This window comes from Calidris pugnax, unplaced genomic scaffold (assembly GCF_001431845.1).
Source record: "Calidris pugnax isolate Ruff unplaced genomic scaffold, ASM143184v1 scaffold252, whole genome shotgun sequence".
Classification (NCBI taxonomy): Eukaryota; Metazoa; Chordata; class Aves; order Charadriiformes; family Scolopacidae; genus Calidris; species Calidris pugnax.
The window spans coordinates 1,537,934-1,555,658 of NW_015091118.1; the positions used below are offsets into that span (position 1 = coordinate 1,537,934).

Here is a 17,725-nt window from a genome sequence, read left to right on the forward strand (position 1 = left end):
GTGAAACCCAGCTCATACAGCTCTTCCTGAGCAGAAAGTGTTTCCATAAGAAGCTATGGACTCTCTTTTTGTGTAAATAAAGTCAAAGGGACGTAATGCTTCTTGACTGCTGGAGGAAATGGATCCCCAGAACAGCTCTACCAAAGGCTCCCTGCCAAGGTGCCTCACTCTTAGTGAAAAAAAACTGACCTTGTGTGGGGAGTGTTTACTGTGCTTTCAGCTTGTAATTTTGCACTGAGTTTACCAGGAAAGCTGTTGACGATGAACAGTGCTTTGAGCAATGAAGACAGCCTGCAGTAACCTGAAATGACGTGTCATATAGACCTTTAGGTGACAGCCCAGAGTTGACCAGAACCAGGAATCAGATGCCAAAATGTTCCTAAGCCCTGCACCCACCTAGCACTCACCTCCACTGATCTGCAGGGGTCAAGGCAAGGTTCTTTCATACAATAGATTGGTTTCTTTTTTGGCTCCTGCTGTGAATAAAAATCCAGGCTATTCCTCCAACCAATCCACTGGGTGTTAAGTCGGGGCCCCTAAACCACCTAAAAAAACCTGGGTCGGCGTGTAAACAGCACATATTTTTGGGAAAATTACAGGACAGACAGTGGCAGGAGACAGGTGGGTAAACACCTCCGTGAGTCACTGCAAAGCAACTCTGCTTCTCTCTGACTTCAGGAACTGAATCATCCACACGAGAAGGGGATGAGCCATCTCCTATCTATTGTCCTGCAGCCATATGGGCCCTAAATATTGGCAGGTACGCTAAAATTAGATCTGTTTTTACAGCCACAGCTGTTTTCCCTTAGAAGGAAAGATGAAACAGGTTTTCCTCTTGAGTTTGGTACATTAACTCTTCAGGGCCAGGGAACAGAAAGCAGACCCGTTTGCATTGCTCCACAGACTGTCCCTTTGGCACCACATGCTCTGGGGTCGGTTCATGGAGTACAAAATTCTCCCACGGGCAAGCTGAGAAATGCCAAGCTCTGAAAAAAGGTGGAGGTGCCTCATTTCTGCACTGATAAATGAGTTTACTTGTGGGGCAGGATGCTCCTAGGATGTGCTTAGGGTTTGGTTAAGCTTGGTTCATGCACATGAGAAAGCCATTAAATAAATAAACACATGATGTATATTGTGAGGAAATATATTGTTGATATTGCTGGAAAACAGCAACTTCCATATCTTAATCCCAGATGTGGGAAATGCCTCCACAGGGATGCTTCTGGATACATAAGTTACACTTGATCTTGGGCAGAAAAGAAGTGGCCAAGACACTGGGAGTCTCTTTGTCTGACACCACCCATGGAGATACCTAAAAATCATTGGTGCCACTTTGTATTTTAGTGTCCCCTCTGGACGCTGAGATAGAAATGGATGGTCCTGCATGGTCAGAAGCTTGGTGGGAAAGCACTTACACCCAGGTCCCTCTGGAGGGAAGCTCAACTGGGGGAGCTCAGAGCAGGCCAGCACTCAGTGGTGCACAGAGCAGCATGGAGGAGAAGGAAGAGGTGAAGGAGCCAAAGTCAAGTACAATGTTCTATTGACTAGAAACTCTAAGAAGTGAGAGACTGACACTTAACTCCTGCTTTAGCCTTAGACTTCCCACTTTTCAGGAAAGACCGTGAAGAGCATATCCTATATCCCAGCAGTCCAGTACAGCTTCTGTGCTAAAGGGATAAAATAATCCTGAGACCAGGGACTGAAGAGTTACTTGGGAATCTCATCCCAGATGTCATCTCTGGCCACTGATTTTGCTTTCTTTTATTCTTTTCAAGTGCCCAGTGTGAGACACTTGGGGCTGGCGTGAAAGAGGTGCAGAAAATCCAGCTTTCCAGTGAGCAGAGGCATGTCTGAAAATGTTGGCACTCATCTGCCTTCATACACAAACTCAGAGCTCCTATACCCCAGGTTTGTTATTTCTCTCAAGAAACATGTGTTTGGTTTGCTTGGGGTCAAGCAAGGCACGAGTACATTTTACAAAAACGGACAAACCTGGGCCATCACAAATAACTATAGGATATTCATTTTAAAAAAGACATCCTCACAGATGTCCATTCTGGCATCGCTAAAATGTTGCACTTCGGCCTTTCCGAGCCAGAGTCATGAGGCAAAAATCTGCAAACAGATGGAGTCCTCTTGTCTGGTTATCACATGCACTAAAGTGTGCAATCTGACAAAACACTGAAATTAATCATTCCCAAACCACCCACCAGGGAGTCTCCATTTTCTGGAATACAGTCACCTCTATGCAGACACGAGTATCCGTCTGTTTTCTCATAATGACCATAGGAAGAATTAATCTGGGACTTCCTGTACAAAATCTTTCAACTCGTCTTGCCATGCTGAAAGGTGGAGCTGAATCTTCAGCTCCAACTGGCAACGCTCTGAGTCTCCTCGCTAGGGGACCATGAGGCTATTTAGTGTTCATTTCAGTTCCCTACAACAGCAAAAGTTTCTCGAGCCACTTACCTGCAGTGCTGGTCTAGCCATCATCTCATCTTGGATGTCTCTGGCTTTGCCTCCACATTTAGGGAACTGGCCTCAGTTAAGCATTAATCTCAATTCTTTCTCCCCCCTGTCAGATTTACGAAAAATTGTCTTACCTCGTTGTCTGTGCCAACATCCAGCAGGACAGGGAGACACTGTTGTGGGTGAACTCCACCACAAGCTGTGTACAAAGCAAGCTTCCCCACAGGGATACCCATGCCGTAACTTCCTAGATCTCCCAATCCGAGAATCCTCTCTCCATCTGTCACCACGATAGCCTAGGAGGATCAAAAGATACTGTTATATGGTGTTGCCAAGGCTCTAGAAGCATAACCAGCTCCATTGTCTTCACACTGATGCCATTTTGCATTGTGCAATGGATATTGGGATGACCATGAGCAAACAATGTGCCCTTGTGGCCAAGAAGGCCAATGGCATCCTGGGGTGCATCAGGAAGAGTGTGACCAGCAGGTCAAGAGAGTTTATCTTGCCCCTCTGCTCTGCCCTGGTGAGGCCCCAACTGGAGTACTGTGTCCAGTTCTGGGTTCCTCAGTTCAAGAAGGACAGGGAACTGCTGGAGAGGGTACAGCAGAGGGCTACAAAGATGATTAGAGGCCTGGAGCATCCTCCTTATGAGGAGAGGCTGAGGGACTTGGGTCTTTTTAGTCTAGAGAAGAGAAGACTGAAGGGGGGATCTGATCAACACCTATAAATACTTAATGGGAGTGTGTCAAGAGGACAGGGCTCATCTTTTTTCAGTGGTGGCCAGGGATAGGACAAGAGGAAATGAGCACAAACTTAAATATAAGAAGTTCCATCTAAACATGAGGAGGAACTTCTTTCCTGTGAGGGTGGCAGAGCACTGGAACAGGCTGCCCAGGGAGGGGGTGGAGTCTCCATCTCTGGAGACATTCAAACCCTGCCTGGACGTGTTCCGGTGCAACCTCTGTGCAAGCTGCTCTAGGTGGACCTGCTTTGGCAGGGGGGGTGGATTAGATGATCTCCAGAGGTCCTTTCCAACATCATATAATTCTGTGATTCTGTGGTTTGCTACATGACACCATGCTAATGAGCTGTTAGTTAAAAAGCTCATTAGTAAAAAAGCTGTTCATTTTGGGGGGCAGAGACAATGTGACTGATAGGTAGCTGCTCGCAGTGTGGGAGAGGAGCAGCTCTGCTTGCCAGCACCTCAACTCACTTGTAGCAGAACCCAGCCAGCAAGGCTCTGTGCATCCTCAGCTGTACAACCAGAAGCTGCCCAAAGGAGATCTGGCCTTGATTTTTCCTCTCCTTTTCAGGAAAAAGAGCTCTGTACAAAAGTGCTGGTGTTTATGAACCACATCTGTAAAAGTGCAGTTGGACTCGATGATCTTAACAGTCTTTTCCAACTTAAAGGACTATGACTGCAAGCAGTAACAAGCTCATGTCGGTCACACTGTTGTGGCGTAGCTGTGGAGTGGCCAACATCAGATAATCAAAACAAAACTCATCAGCACAGCAGCAGCACTGACTGAGGAGGGGATCCCAGCCCATGTCTTTAATATTAGACCTTTTCTTCCCCCCAAGTTGGAAGTTAAACAATTGCCATTTAACTCTTTGTGCAATTGGCCTTTTGTATTTCGTCAATACTGTAATGTGCCACCTTACCAAAATCTCTGACCGCTAATTTTAGGTTTTTCTTGTTATTGCATCATTTCTTTGTAGCAAGAAGGGAAATAAAAGCCTGCTTAATGTTGCCCAAATTAGAAGCCTAAAGTTGAGCTCTTCAACCCACACTGTACATCGAGACCTTAGGAGGCAAATGACCAAGCAGATCTGACTAAGCCTCACAATTTTTAGGTTAACTACACTATTTGTCAGGTTTGTCCCCAAGGTCAGGCAGTCTTTGGGGCAGTTCCGAAATCCAGTAAGAACAGGAAGATACTGGTGTCCAGTCCCACTGTGGGAGAAAAACTGTAAATCCAATAATAAACCTCAACTTTGAGCACTGTCCCAGCAACTCAGATAACACAGTGCTCGCATCAAATGGTTTATCGACTGCGGGGGACTCGAGTGCACAGCCCAGCTTGGATTTCAAAGGAGAAGGATGCAGAGAAGTTCTTTATTTGCTGATCTGCAAAGTTAAGGCTAAGCTTAGGAGATAGGTCATACACAGTAGTGTATGTGAAATAACAGAAATAGGGGATGAGAAGCTACCTCAACAGATGTACTTCCTTGGAAGGGGGTAGGGGCTGGAGAATAAAGATGCATTGGTTTATTGCTGTGTTGGAGAAGCATTTAGTTATTTAGGAATGGAATAAACCTCTTGCTGCATTTTCCTATTTCAGGAAGAATCGTACTCATCTGTTTCAGTGTCCTTTCTTATTCAACATAAACTATATACACATCCCAAGGCTATTTTCTCTCTTAATCTAAACTACTGTTTGCAACAGCAGAACAGAATTACATCACGTTACACAGTTCAGGAATAAGCCTCAGGAGAAACTACAAATACAGAGGACACGTGCATCTGTTCTGCCTTTTACATCTATTTTACCCTCTAGCAAAAAACCCCACTCTATTAGTTTCAAGCATGATATATTTCAGTGTCATAATGCACAAAGTAATAGGGAAAATTTATATGTAATAAGGGTCATTTTGAAACGGTCCTGCTAGATGTAGAGTATTTGGTTTTGTGCTGCTGCCAGTTTCTCGTCACTAGGAGTTAGAATTCCTAAAAGTGAACCTTCAATGAAAAAACTATAAAATCTAAAAGGACTATTCACTTATCCTTGCGCTAGAGGTTGAACAAGACCTGCCATGGGGAATTCATGATCATGACAGTGATATGCACTGCCATGGACATGCACCTCCATTTTCGAGCATTTTCCTATTTGTTTTTCCTTCTGAATCAATGTGAAGTGTTAGCGATAGGGAAGTCTCTTTTTGGGTGGGCTCCATCTGTTTCTGGGTGTGTGCTCGCTCCTTCACCACACCCAGAGGATGCAGTTGGGACTGGAAGGCAGAATTGGGAATAGGGAAAGCAGCAAGCACATACACTGCTACAGGTTTACCATGAAACTGAAGCAAATTATATTAAAAGGAGATAAAATTCTAAATATACAGAGAGTTTTGGTTTGGTTTTTTTTTAAGTAAGTTCTAATGAATCAAAATATTTATTTGGAGCACAAATCCCTTTTCATTCAAACAAGTAAGTGTTTGTGGGCAAGCCAAAAAACTTCTCGATAGCACTTAGATATCCATTGGAGAGAGAAAGTTTCTTCTCCTTAGATGTGCTGCACTCTATAGGTACCAAAGCTCCTCAAGGTAACACTGAAAATACCTGAGACCAGAAAATACAGCAAAGGAGACATTCATTGCTGTCTGTATCAAAGAGGGGAAACTGGATTCACATTTCCTTGTGGCTCTTCAGATTTGAAAAATATATATATATTAAAAAAAAAGAACACAGTTTCAGGGGGTACCTGAAATACAAGCACAGTAATGTTTTTAATCACTCACGTCCATGTGATCAGAACCCAACAACAGGCCATTAATCTCTGGCTGAGCAGGACAGACCCTTCTAACTGAACCTCTGGTTTAACAATGAGGAACCTGTTTTCTCCTTCCAGCTGCGCTACAAATTTTCTTCATGACTCCAGTCAAGTCTTTGGCTAAAGGTTAGATGTGCAGTTTAAGCCAACCATCTAACTGGGCTCTAAACTTCTTTGATAGCTGATGGGGAAGAGACAGAAACCTCCAGAGTGCATCTCCTCCCTCCAGCAGCTGGTTTGGGAAGGGATGAAAGGGGTGAATCTCTCTTTGAAGATGCTCATCTCCCTCTCTATTGATCACCCAGAAGTACTCACAAACTGAGATTAGGCACTGAGTCTCCAGGCAGCTGGTGTTAGCTGAGATGACTCTGGACCACGGGCTGTATGTAGCTAGCCCAGTTTTGCAACGCCCAAGGAGAAGGCATCTGGCCCAACAGAGTGATCCAGAGAACTACGCCGATCTCCAAGCTTCTGAGGCAAAGCAGAGAGGCAAGTGCTGCTGTTGGCATTCCCACTTCTCTGTATCGACTGCAAGAGGTCAATCTTCACAGATTGAATTGATACTCTGCCTTGAGTGCTCCATGACTTTGGCCAGCCCTGTATGGGATTAATCCTGACAGGGACTCAAGATCCTGAGCTTTTAAGGTGAGAATTCTTTGGAGGGAGGAAGGAAGGGAAGGAAGGGAAGGACGGAGGGAAGGAAGGAGGGAAGGAAGGAAGGAGGGAGGGAGGGAGGGAGGGAAGGAGGGAAGGAGGGAAGGAGGGAAGGAGGGAAGGAGGGAAGGAGGGAAGGAGGGAAGGGAAGGGGAACGTACCCTCTCCCGCTGCGCGTCCTGCAGCTCACGCAGGAAATCCCGCAGCGCTGCCTAGGAAGGAAGGAAGGAAGGAAGGAAGGAAGGAAGGAAGGAAGGAAGGAAGGAAGGCCAATGCAATGGCTAGCACAGCAGCACACTCGTCTTGGAATAAGAGATATGGTTTCTAGATTATCCTCACTTTGAGGTGGTTTGGAGTCCTAGCTGCCAGGATGACTCCCTACCACAACACAACGCTGTACGATTCTCTGCATTCCCCCTGCTCTAGTCAGGCCATCCCACAGAAGGGAGTCAATACGAAGGAACCAGATAGAAAATGAGCAAGGGGAGGCACTGATGAGGGCTGTCAGCATTTTAGCCAATGTTTCTTCATGGTGGGATTCATTAGCTGCCCTGGAGGAAACACAAAACCCTCACACTCCCAATTGAGTACGCTCAGAATGGCTTCTTTAGCTTGTTCTGCTTCTGGCATTTTGGATCTTTGAGAGCAGCCCAGCTTCAACAGGAGGGGTGGAGGTGGGGCACACCAGAGCTTGGCTGAGGCTCTGCTGAGCTAAGCAGAGCACTCTTCCAGACCTTCCAGGCAGAGGATCCAGGCCTACAACCCACATTTCCCATTTCCACAGTAAATGCTGTTGCCACAACGGAGCTACAAAGCAAGAAGTGGGGCAGCATCTCCAGGTATTTCTTTGCTGTCTTTAATGGGACTTACTGGTATTGGTGTTCAGCCTTTCCAAAAACCTGGGTCCCTCCAGGGACTTAGGTGCAGTCCAGGTGCCTCCCTACTTATCTCAAAATCTCAAGTGTTCCAGTGCCTACCAGTTCAGGCATGGAGAATTCTGTGTACAAACACACAGGGAACCCTGAGGTCCCAACCAGCGATACTGGTGAAATTATCTGCCTTTGTAGTCTGGCAAACCTGGAAAGTAGATAGTCTGAATCTCTTCCATGGACCACTGCCCTTCCTGAGGTCTCTTTTGGGTGCCAGAGGGGGCTGTTTCAACAACAGCCTCTAATCTTTCTCTGCCAGTTTCCCCATCTGCAAAAACATATCTATTAGCCATAAAGAGTTCTGCTCATAGTCCTGAGTCAGAAACAAATGGAAATATTGAGATCTTTGGACAGAGCAAGGACCAAATAGCCAGTTTGCATCTGTTCTCCATGGTTCCAAAGACAAGGTTATAGCAATATGATAACTTTTTTTCTGGAAGAATGTTAGATTTCCTTTTTTTTTCCCTTAGAAATGGAAAATGCCTGCAAGACTTTCTCAGCTGCCAAACCTTTGTTCCTAGAAAAAACAGCTGACTGATAGGGGACTGAAGCCCTGTCCATAGCCAGGGAAGCTCCAAGGCACACGTACATTCAGACTGATGGAAGCAGGTGACTGGCAAGACCTGTCTTAAGTGTTGACTTTATTTCATGCCAGGGACTTGCTCAGCCCTGAGCTCTAGTGAAAAACACTTCACAAGATCACTTTTTGGGTGGGGTGTCAGTAATATTTTCAGCTGCTGGATATCAAACATTATTTGCAGAGCTGCCAGTGTTCTGGATGCTGCATGACTCATTGGATTTGGGAAGGAGTCCTACAAGCAAGTCGGTTCCAGATATCTTAAGGAGCTTTAGTACATCTAACTAGTTGCAAGTCAGCCCCAGAATTCTTCAACACACATATCTTACTTATTTGCTAGGAACCCGATTCTGTACAAATTTATTATCACACACACTCTTTTTATTGGCCAAGATCCTACTACCTTTGACAAACAGGACCTCTGTACTCAGCACTGGAGAGGCTGCACCTCAAGTGCTGTGTCCAGTTTTGAGCCCCTCACTACAGGAAAGACATTGAGGTGCTGGAGCAGGTCCAGAGAAGGGCAACGAAGCTGGTGAGGGGTCTGGAGAGTAAGTCTTATGAGGAACAGCTGCGGGAGCTGGGGTTGTTCAGCCTGGAGAAAAGGAGGCTGAGGGGAGACCTTATTGCTCTCTACAACTCCCTGAAAGGAGGGTGCAGAGGCAGGGGTTGGTCTCTTCTCCCAAGAAACAAACAACAGGGCATTAGGAAATGGCCTCAAGTTGCACCAGGGGAGGTTTAGATTGGATATTAGGAAAAGTTTCTTCACAGAAAGGGTTATCAAATGTTGGAACAGGCCGCCCAGGGAAGTGGTTGAGTCACTATCCCTGGAGGTATTTAAAAGATATGTAGATGTGCTGAGGGACATGGTTTAGCGGTGAACTTGGCAGTGTTAATGGTTGGACCTGATGATCTTAAAGGTCTCTTCCAACCAAAACAATTCTATGATTCTATTCTGATTCTATGATAAAGATGGTTTTGACCACATACACACGTGACAGAGTCTCTGAAGTTCAACCACGAGCCTGGAAACTCTCTTAGGAAGGGAATATTTCTTAGCTTGTCCTTTTAAATAGGCCATTCTGTAAATAACGACAAGCAATTCCATTCAATACCCCATTTTCCACCCAGCTTCCTGTAATTTTCCAGTCCACAGAAGACGTGCACATACCTTAATATTTTCTTCGGGCCAAGAGTTTAGCATTGTTGCAATATGGCCTTTGTCATGGATGGTGATAAACAACCCCCTAAGAAAGGAAAAAAAAAAAGAAAACGAAGCCTTGTCATAAAATTAATAACTCCAAGATAAAATAAAACAGGTGAAACTTGAAAATGCAGGGAAATGAGCACAAAACCAGACTATTCACTGGTATGGAAATGAGACCTCAAGAGACTGCTAATAACCAGTTTAGTTCTCATTTCAAAAGCCCAAGGCTCAAGATCTTTAATGGCAACTTCACTCAACAGCCACCGGCGTTGCACATTTCACTCCTGTGAAACATCTTTGCTTCGGGGAGCAAACTCTGCTTTAGTGCAGAAGAGCTTCCTCGTTAAAATAATTCTGATAAATGCAGGGGAGGCTGATGATTTTACCTTAAACCCTGTTACACATTCTTTCCCGGGGAGCTTAGTGCTGGCAATTTCAACAGTGAAAGCACAATCCTTCTCACCCAGCTACTAATGTCAATGATGCAGATGGCTACTGCAGAGCTGGGCATTTTGGGTCCCCTCTCCAATCAACAGAGCTCCGACTGGATCCGATGGGATCACATCTGCCATGGCATTTGCTTTGACCAAGCCAAACCTGCCCGTGCAACATCATTTTTTCCCCAAATATCTGACCCCAGTTTTTGACACTTGCATTGATCAAATGAAAACCACTGAAAATTATGAGAAGTGAATCAGAAAATTAAATGTTTGGATGAAACCCCAGTATGAAGTATTCACATGGAGAGTAGCATACCTGATTGCACTAAGGCTAATGACTTCTCAACACAAAGGTCTTAATTGTTTAAACAAAAATGCCTTCTTTTTAATAAAATTAGGAACTAGAAACACGTGTTAGACTTGTGGCTTATTTTTCTCCTCTTTGCTGTTATTACCAAAAATACTATCCATCACAGGGATATTCTTCCAATACCCAGGTCAGTATTATTCACATTGGCTTATCTCTGCTCAGATATTTTGGGATGTTTTTGAAGCTCCTTTTAGGCAGTGCTAACCTCAGAGAAGCAACCTCCTCCATGAGAGTCTCAGGGAAAATTTCAGGAAGAAATTTTTTACTATGAGGGTGGTGAGACACTGGAACAGGTTGCCCAGGGAAGTTGTGGATGCCCCATCCCTGGAGGTGTTCAAGGCCAGGCTGGATGGGGCCTTGAGCAACCTGCTCTAGTGGAGGTGTCCCTGCCCATGGCAGGGGGGTTGGAACTCGATGATCTTTGAGGTCCCTTCCAACCCAAACCATTCTATGATTCTATGATTCTATGAAATTGCTTATGTTGCTCACGGTGCTCTCTAATCAGCACAAATCAAGGGCTCTAACTTGATGACTCCTCTTGGCAGGCGGAGGCACCTAGGTTCCTTGTCTTGTCACCTGCTCACAACAGCAGGAGCTGTGCCAGTGGTACGTATCAGCTGGAACAACAGAGAAATGCATTTTTGCTGCTGATATCTCTCTATTATTGCTCAGCCCCAGTAAATTCAGATCCAGTCGTGGTTTGGGGTTCTAATATGAAATGTTAGCTAGAAAACGTCTCCTTGCTAGAAAAATTGCTCCTTGCTTTATTCTAAGCAAAATATGATGGCTTAATTGAGACTAACAATTAACACACTAATGGCACTACCAGCTTAGGAGGTAAACCTTCAGGAGCAGAAATGGTGATCCACCTGGGGAAAGTGACCTCTCTTCCTGACACAACCACATGGGGAAGTGGACACACATCTAGGCAAGCATCATATTTCCCTAACGCTGAATCCGAGAGCCAAGGGCCCAGTTCCAATAAAACGCAAAAGTTTCCAGTGCCTTTATGCACCCAGCTGGAGCACGGTCCTGAACCTGGTCCAAGCTCTGAGAACTCCATCAGGTGTTCAAGCAAACAGAAGAGGATCCTGGTAGCTGTGAGCTGGAAGCCCCTTTGCAGACCGAGTATGAAATGACTGACTCAGCTCAGCAAATTCACTGTGTTTTTAAGAAGCAAAGGGAAGCAAACACATCAGAGTTTAGACTTGGGGGTCACAAGTAAGTCCTCATTTTCAATGGTCCCTGAAGGAATGATGCACTCTCCCCTGATGACAATGGTTACCCAAAGAGATGAGCCGGCCAACTTACCTGTTGAAATAAGATGCCAAAAATTGGCAGAGGGTTAATCTTTCCCAAAATCCCTTCTGCAAGGCAGGCAGAAGGAACAGACAAGCTCCTCAAACTGAACTCAGCAAAAGCTTTGCTGGTGACCGCCAGGGAAGAGTAGCAGCCAGGTTTCATTCAAGGGTACACAGCTTATAGGAGAGGTACCAGGAGCAAAAGCTTATTTGTGCCTTTCAGGACATCAAGGTAGAGCTCTGAATACTGAGAGTGACAGGCTGGTCTATGTGGACTTGTGGTAAATAAGAAACATCCAACCAGATTAAAACCAATTAACTTGATTTTTCTGAGGAAAACATGCAGCCTAAGCATTCTGAAGAGGGAGTTCAACAGATGCTGCCTTTATCATCATGCCTTCTCCATCTCTCCTGGGATAACATTTGATAAATTGCTTCAGAGCAAAAAAGATGATGAGGCAGTTTTACTTTAATCCCCTCGGGACTCAATAAAAATAATTCAATTAAAATAAGAAGCTAAAAAGATAAATCATTTTGATCAAGTCATGTACCCTGGGCACTGTGTGGGGCAAACACACATCCTGGTTTTCTGGACCAGAACACTCACTTGTGTCCGGGATCCTGCCATTCTACATGGGCTTGGTCATTGTCTATCTTGATTCCCCCTAGAGAAGCAGCTCTGCACACAGTCAGCTCATGCATGGGGGTAAAAATACAAGAAATACAACTTAGTAAAGATTAACTGCCCCAGCGATGTCGAGCCAGAATGTACACACCGTACCACTGCTCCTGGCTAAACAGTAACCTTCAGAGAGCTGTTACCTTTGTGGGAGTAATTCAGAGCGGGGAGTGCTCCCACCTGCATTCGTTAGGGGTTCAGAGCTCCAGTCTCCTACTCAGTCCATTAACATCACAGGTATCACTACAGCTGCCTTTCCTTAAGGTGGAAGTCAGACTAGATTTTATTGTGCCACTGAGTAAGGTTCCAGGAAACTTCGAGGAAAGTTACAACTTCTTAATTGGTCACTGAGACCCTATTTCTACCTGGATTTCAGCAAGTCAACTCAAACTGCCCGAACTGGAGTGCAGGGTCCAGCAGACTGCAAATCATCATTGCAGAATCTGTCACAAGGGTTGGGTATGTTCACCTACATCACACTTTTCTCATCCCTAAACATTTTATTTTCCTTTCTGATTTTGTTTAAGGATGAGTTCACTGAAGTGCTCCAGGAATTATAAAGCTACACAGCTTACCACATGAGCCATGGGAAGGATCCTGCTGTGGTGCTCAGTCCTGGTTAGATCTTGGCCATTCTGATGGCATTTTGAAAGATGCACAATGAAGATGATCCCAAAATTGCAAGGCTCATTTTAGGAGAAGTTCAGGGGCAAGGCAGACAGGACACTTTTGATGCCCAGAGGAAGTAATGTGGCCTTGAGCAACCTGGTCTGGTGGGAGGTGTCCCTGCCCATGGCAGGGGGGTTGGAACTCGATGATCTTTGAGGTCCCTTCCAACCCAAACCATTCTATGATTCTATGATTCTAATGCCAGATCCTGGTGATGGCTTTTTAGAGTAACATGCATTTCTTTTAGACATTTGGGAAGGAACGGGTTTTAACATGTCTCAGGTATTAGGAAATAAAAATATTCTTTAATGCTTTCATTCAATGAGCTGTTACTTCTTCAAAAAGGCAAAGTATCATTCCCTTTCTGACCTTCGAGGCCAGCAACGCTGCCCTGTGATCTATTCCCCCTTAGCAGAAACCATGTACGATGGAGCCAGGAGTGCTATCTCTAAAGCACTATTGTTCATTGACAGAGAATGCACAAAACCTCATTTCCCAAAACTCAGAGGGGAGTGAAAAAGCTTATGCAACTTCTTTCCTCACAGCTCCAAATCTCTCCTCACTTCCCTTCTCCCCAAAAGTCTCCCTCCCTAATAACTTCTCCTTGGTAACTACCAGTGCTTTTGTGGATGGCTGTGTCTGCAGCCCTCCTGGTGGTGTCTCGCCCCACTTGTGTAGCCTGCTGCTGCCTCCAACATGCACTCAGGCAGAAATCCAAAGCAATCCATGCCTTTGCTTGATCAGGCTCCATGTAGAACCTCTTTGGCCAGTGCTGTGCTCCCCTTACAGTCTTGTCCTATGCTGTGGTTTGGGGTAGTGCTCAGTTGCCTGATGAGCAATGACTTCAGTTGCCTGTTTACATTTATACAATTAATGGCCCCTTTACACTTATATAAATATCAGGCAGGAATTATACCCACCAACTTTACCATCCTGGTCAAAAGTGACAGAAGAGCAGAACAGCTTTGTATACTAACATGAAACAAAAGGACCCTACTCTGCTTCACATGAATTTCCCATACTGAGATAGAATCATATTCGTATGATATTTATGGTCTTGTGGAGGAAAGGAGACATCGCTAGAAGGATCTCAGAAGCTCCTAAGCCAACATGACTTGAAAAGCACAAAAAACCCCCATTGAACCAGTGCAGTTTCATCCTTCTTTTCCTCCCTCACTCCCCTAAAAGGAATACTCTGAAGAAACTCATGCTTGCTCAGTAAGGGAGGAATATATTTGAAGAGCATTATTCAATATTTACAGATACTGTAATGGTCAGGCTTATTCAGGTGTGGTGGCTTGATCCTGGCTGGACACCAGGTGCCCACCAAAGCTGCTCTATCACCCCCCTCCTCAGCTGGTCAGAGGAAGAGAAAATATAACGAAAGGCTGGTGGGCTGAGATAAGGACAAGGAGATCATTCACCAGTTACTGTCAGGGGCAAACCAGAGGCAACTTGGGGAAATTAATTTAGTTTATTACCAATCCAATCAGAGTAGGGTAGTCAGAAATAAAACCAGATCTTAAAACACCTTCCTCCTACCCCTCCCTTCTTCTCAGGCTCAACTTCACCTCCCATTTCTCCACCTCCTCCCCCCCAGAGCGGTGCAGGCTGACAGGGAATGGGGGTTATGGTCAGTTCACCACACGTTGTCTCTGCTGCTCCTTCCTCCTCAGGGGGGGAACTCCTCACACTCTTCCCTGTCTCCACCATGGGGTCCCTCCATGAACTTCTCCAACATGGGTCCTTCCCACTGCCTGCATTTCTTCACGAACTGCTCCAGTGTGGGTCCCTTCCATGGGGTGCAGTCCTACAGGAACATGGGGGAAGCTTCTCACAGAGGCCAGAGCCCCCGCTACCAAAATCTTGCCATGTAACCTCAATACATCAGGGTTTGGCATAAAGAACACAAAAGACTCAACTGCAAGTTCCATGTGGTTTCTGCACAGCAATCAGTCCATCAGTCCCCTTTACTGGATCTCAGAAAAGAAACATCAGAGATGTTTTCTTTAATAGGCTACCAATCTTTGCCTTATGTAGTTACTTGTTACTGAGAAGAGGGACTGATGAAGAGAGGCAAATTAAAATAGTAGCTAAGGTCCCCGATTCTCCAGATACTAGCACACTGCTCTTGTGATCTAACACAAGAACAGGCGCTTGCAAGGAGTCTGGGTCCTCAGGTGCGTGCAATGAATTACAAGACTAAACCATGAATATGGCAACAAGCCTCAGGCTTTGGTTCAATTTCTTTCCACTCATTAACTTTTAGTCTGCCTGCTACGAGGGGAACTTACTCCACAAGCAAGGAGAGGATAAGGACTACAGGGTGGGTTAGCATCAAGAAAATGAACACATTTGCAATATTTGTATGAGCCAGGGAGGCATCATGACTCAACATCTGGATAGGAAAGGCTCGTTCGCAGAACAAAAATGCTCAGGACAGAGGTTAAGCATCTCCACTTACAACCTGAGGTGATGAAATCCTGCCCACATAAAAGTATTTTTTGTTTTGACTTAGTAGGGCCTGGACTTCCCTCAGAAGGGGTAGGAAGTTCATGGAAAGCCATTGCTTAAAAAAGCAACAAACAAAAGTGCTTAAAAAAGAAAAAAACAGAAGAGATGAGTCAGATCTCTTGCCACCATCCGAGCCTGCATGAGGCTGCTGCTGAACAATGACAAAGAAGTTGTGAGACAGTGGTGAGGAACCTACACGGAGATACGGGGTTGCAGGGAAGGTCTCTGACAGGGAGGGCACAAGCTGACCTTCTGCAGCCATCACAGCCATTGCCTTACACAGAGGCTCTGGGGAAGCTCTGAGCAAGACATCGTCATCCCTGGAGGTATTTAAAAGACGGGCAGATGTAGTGCTTAGAGATACGGTTTAGTGATGGTTTTTGTCAGTGTTCAGTTGATGGTTGGACTCGGTGACCTGAAAGGTCCCTTCCAGCCTCGACAATTCATGGATTCTAAGACTGAGAGTGACGTTGAGGTGCACCTGGCAAAATTATCTTCATGCTCAGGAAAGAAAAAGACAAATGGGCTCGTTACCATGGAAGGATGCTGACTGCTGCCACAGGCTGCTCTGTGCTCGTTAGAGTTTGGCTGAATTCTGCCCCAAGCCCAGATGACTGGGAGGTGTTTTGGCTGCAGCGGGGACACACGCAAGGGAGGGATCAGCTGATGGCCCTTCATTGGCTTAGACTGCATGGTAACCACAGCAAACCATCTCTGCTGCGCCAGAAGAACAGGCTGCACAACCCACTCTGGATTCAAAGGCAGTCTGTGCTAGAGATGCAGTAAAATGCGGTTACAGTAAAGCCCTACATTTGGTTTTATTTATTTGCACTTCCAGGACTCGTACACAAAATTGACAGGTTGAGCAATACGAGCCTCGAGAGACATTTCCACCAGCTGCACCCCTGTTGTTGACTTTTTTTGATTCAGGTCTCTGCCAGAACAGGATAAGAGTCTGCAGAATAACAAAATAAACTTTGAAATTGCTTGGCTCTTTTAGGGAGCCTGAGATCAACAATGCCTGTGGGCTACAGGCCTTGGAGAGAAAGTATGTGCTAGCATGCACTGATTTGTCTAAATACAGTACAATTAATCATCAAACTGGACAAAATCTCTGTGGTGATCTCTCAGCTATTTTTACAGATTGGTTTATAATAAAAGCTAAGAACTTTCTGTTATTTTAGATTATTTTCCTTGTAAATTGTAGGATGCTGAACAGTACTCTGAGGTGCTGACAAAAAAATAATAGAAACCAAGCACAATCAACTATTATTGAAATCTATGCAGAGATTTATAAGGCAATATCCTATTGTGTAAGTGTGCAAAGAGATTTAATTTCACACAGTCCGCAAGGTGAATTATTGCATTAATACTATAAATGTCCTAAAAGTTGTCATCATATATTTTAGGCAGGAAAACCAAAATTCAGCGTGGAAGTCAGAAGACGCAGAGTCCAAGGTACAATAATGAAAGATTCACTATCCACACCAACCCCCCAAACCCACGCAGGGAAATCTCCAGGATCCTAAGGGACGGCAAGCAGCTAAGCTGTAGGAAACTGCCAAAGATCAGGAACTGGGAGATTTCAAGGAGCACGTAGGAGTGATTGCCCCTAAATGCAGGCAGCAACGCACACGGGCTTCGGTGGAAGCTGCAGCCCTCCCAGTTCTTTTGCACAGCAGGAAGGTTCAGATCAGGGCCTGAAGCAAAGCTTTCAGATCCACCTCCTAGTCTGCCAAGTTATTAACACCCAACAGTATTTTTAGCAAGTTTGTTCGTCGGTTGTTTTTTTTTCCCCAGGAAAAGGGAGCTTATACAATCACCCTGTGTCCTCTCTTACCTGCTAGTTCATTTCAAGCAAATTTATCAGAAAGGCAAAGGTCTCAAAGATGTTTGTTCCTACACCCTTTCATGGAAACCACTGTTGAGATAAAGGGAAAAGATAATGAGGTTCATGTCCCCACCGCCCCGGGGAGGGGAACGCAGGCCTTCCTCAGACAGTTCTTCTGACAGCTGGCCAAAAAAGCTCACAACTAGACACACCATGTGCTGCTTCACACCTAGATCCTATTGAACCCTTGCTAGCCCAGCCCTTGCAAAGCCTCTGAGCCTTCCTGGGCTGCAGGACTAAGCAGAAGGTGGAGAAAAGGAGGAAAATGCTGACTATAGAGGAAACCAAAAAAAAAAAAAAAAAAAAGAAATGGTTATGGGGGAGGATAGAAAACACACAGGTAGGAAACCAGAGGGGACAGCAAGCAGAGCATCCAAAGCTGTGCCTGCTGCTCCCTAAAGAAGAGAAAAGGGAAGGGGAAAAGCACGAGCTGGTGTGGGCAGCTACAGTGGAGCACAGGTGGTTATGCAGAAG

The 17,725-nt window shown here is 45.3% G+C and overlaps 1 protein-coding gene across 1 annotated transcript in view; it reads right to left on the reverse strand.

Moving 5' to 3' along the window:
• ME3 (malic enzyme 3, NADP(+)-dependent, mitochondrial) overlaps positions 1–17,725 on the reverse strand; it is a 136,835-nt gene that overhangs the window by 35,461 nt on the left and 83,649 nt on the right. The window contains exons 4-5 of the mRNA XM_014958263.1: positions 9,352–9,427; positions 2,604–2,765 (exon numbers count right to left, since the gene is read on the reverse strand). Of these exons, the coding sequence (XP_014813749.1) occupies positions 2,604–2,765; positions 9,352–9,427 (238 nt within the window). The remainder of the gene's footprint in view (positions 1–2,603; positions 2,766–9,351; positions 9,428–17,725) is intronic.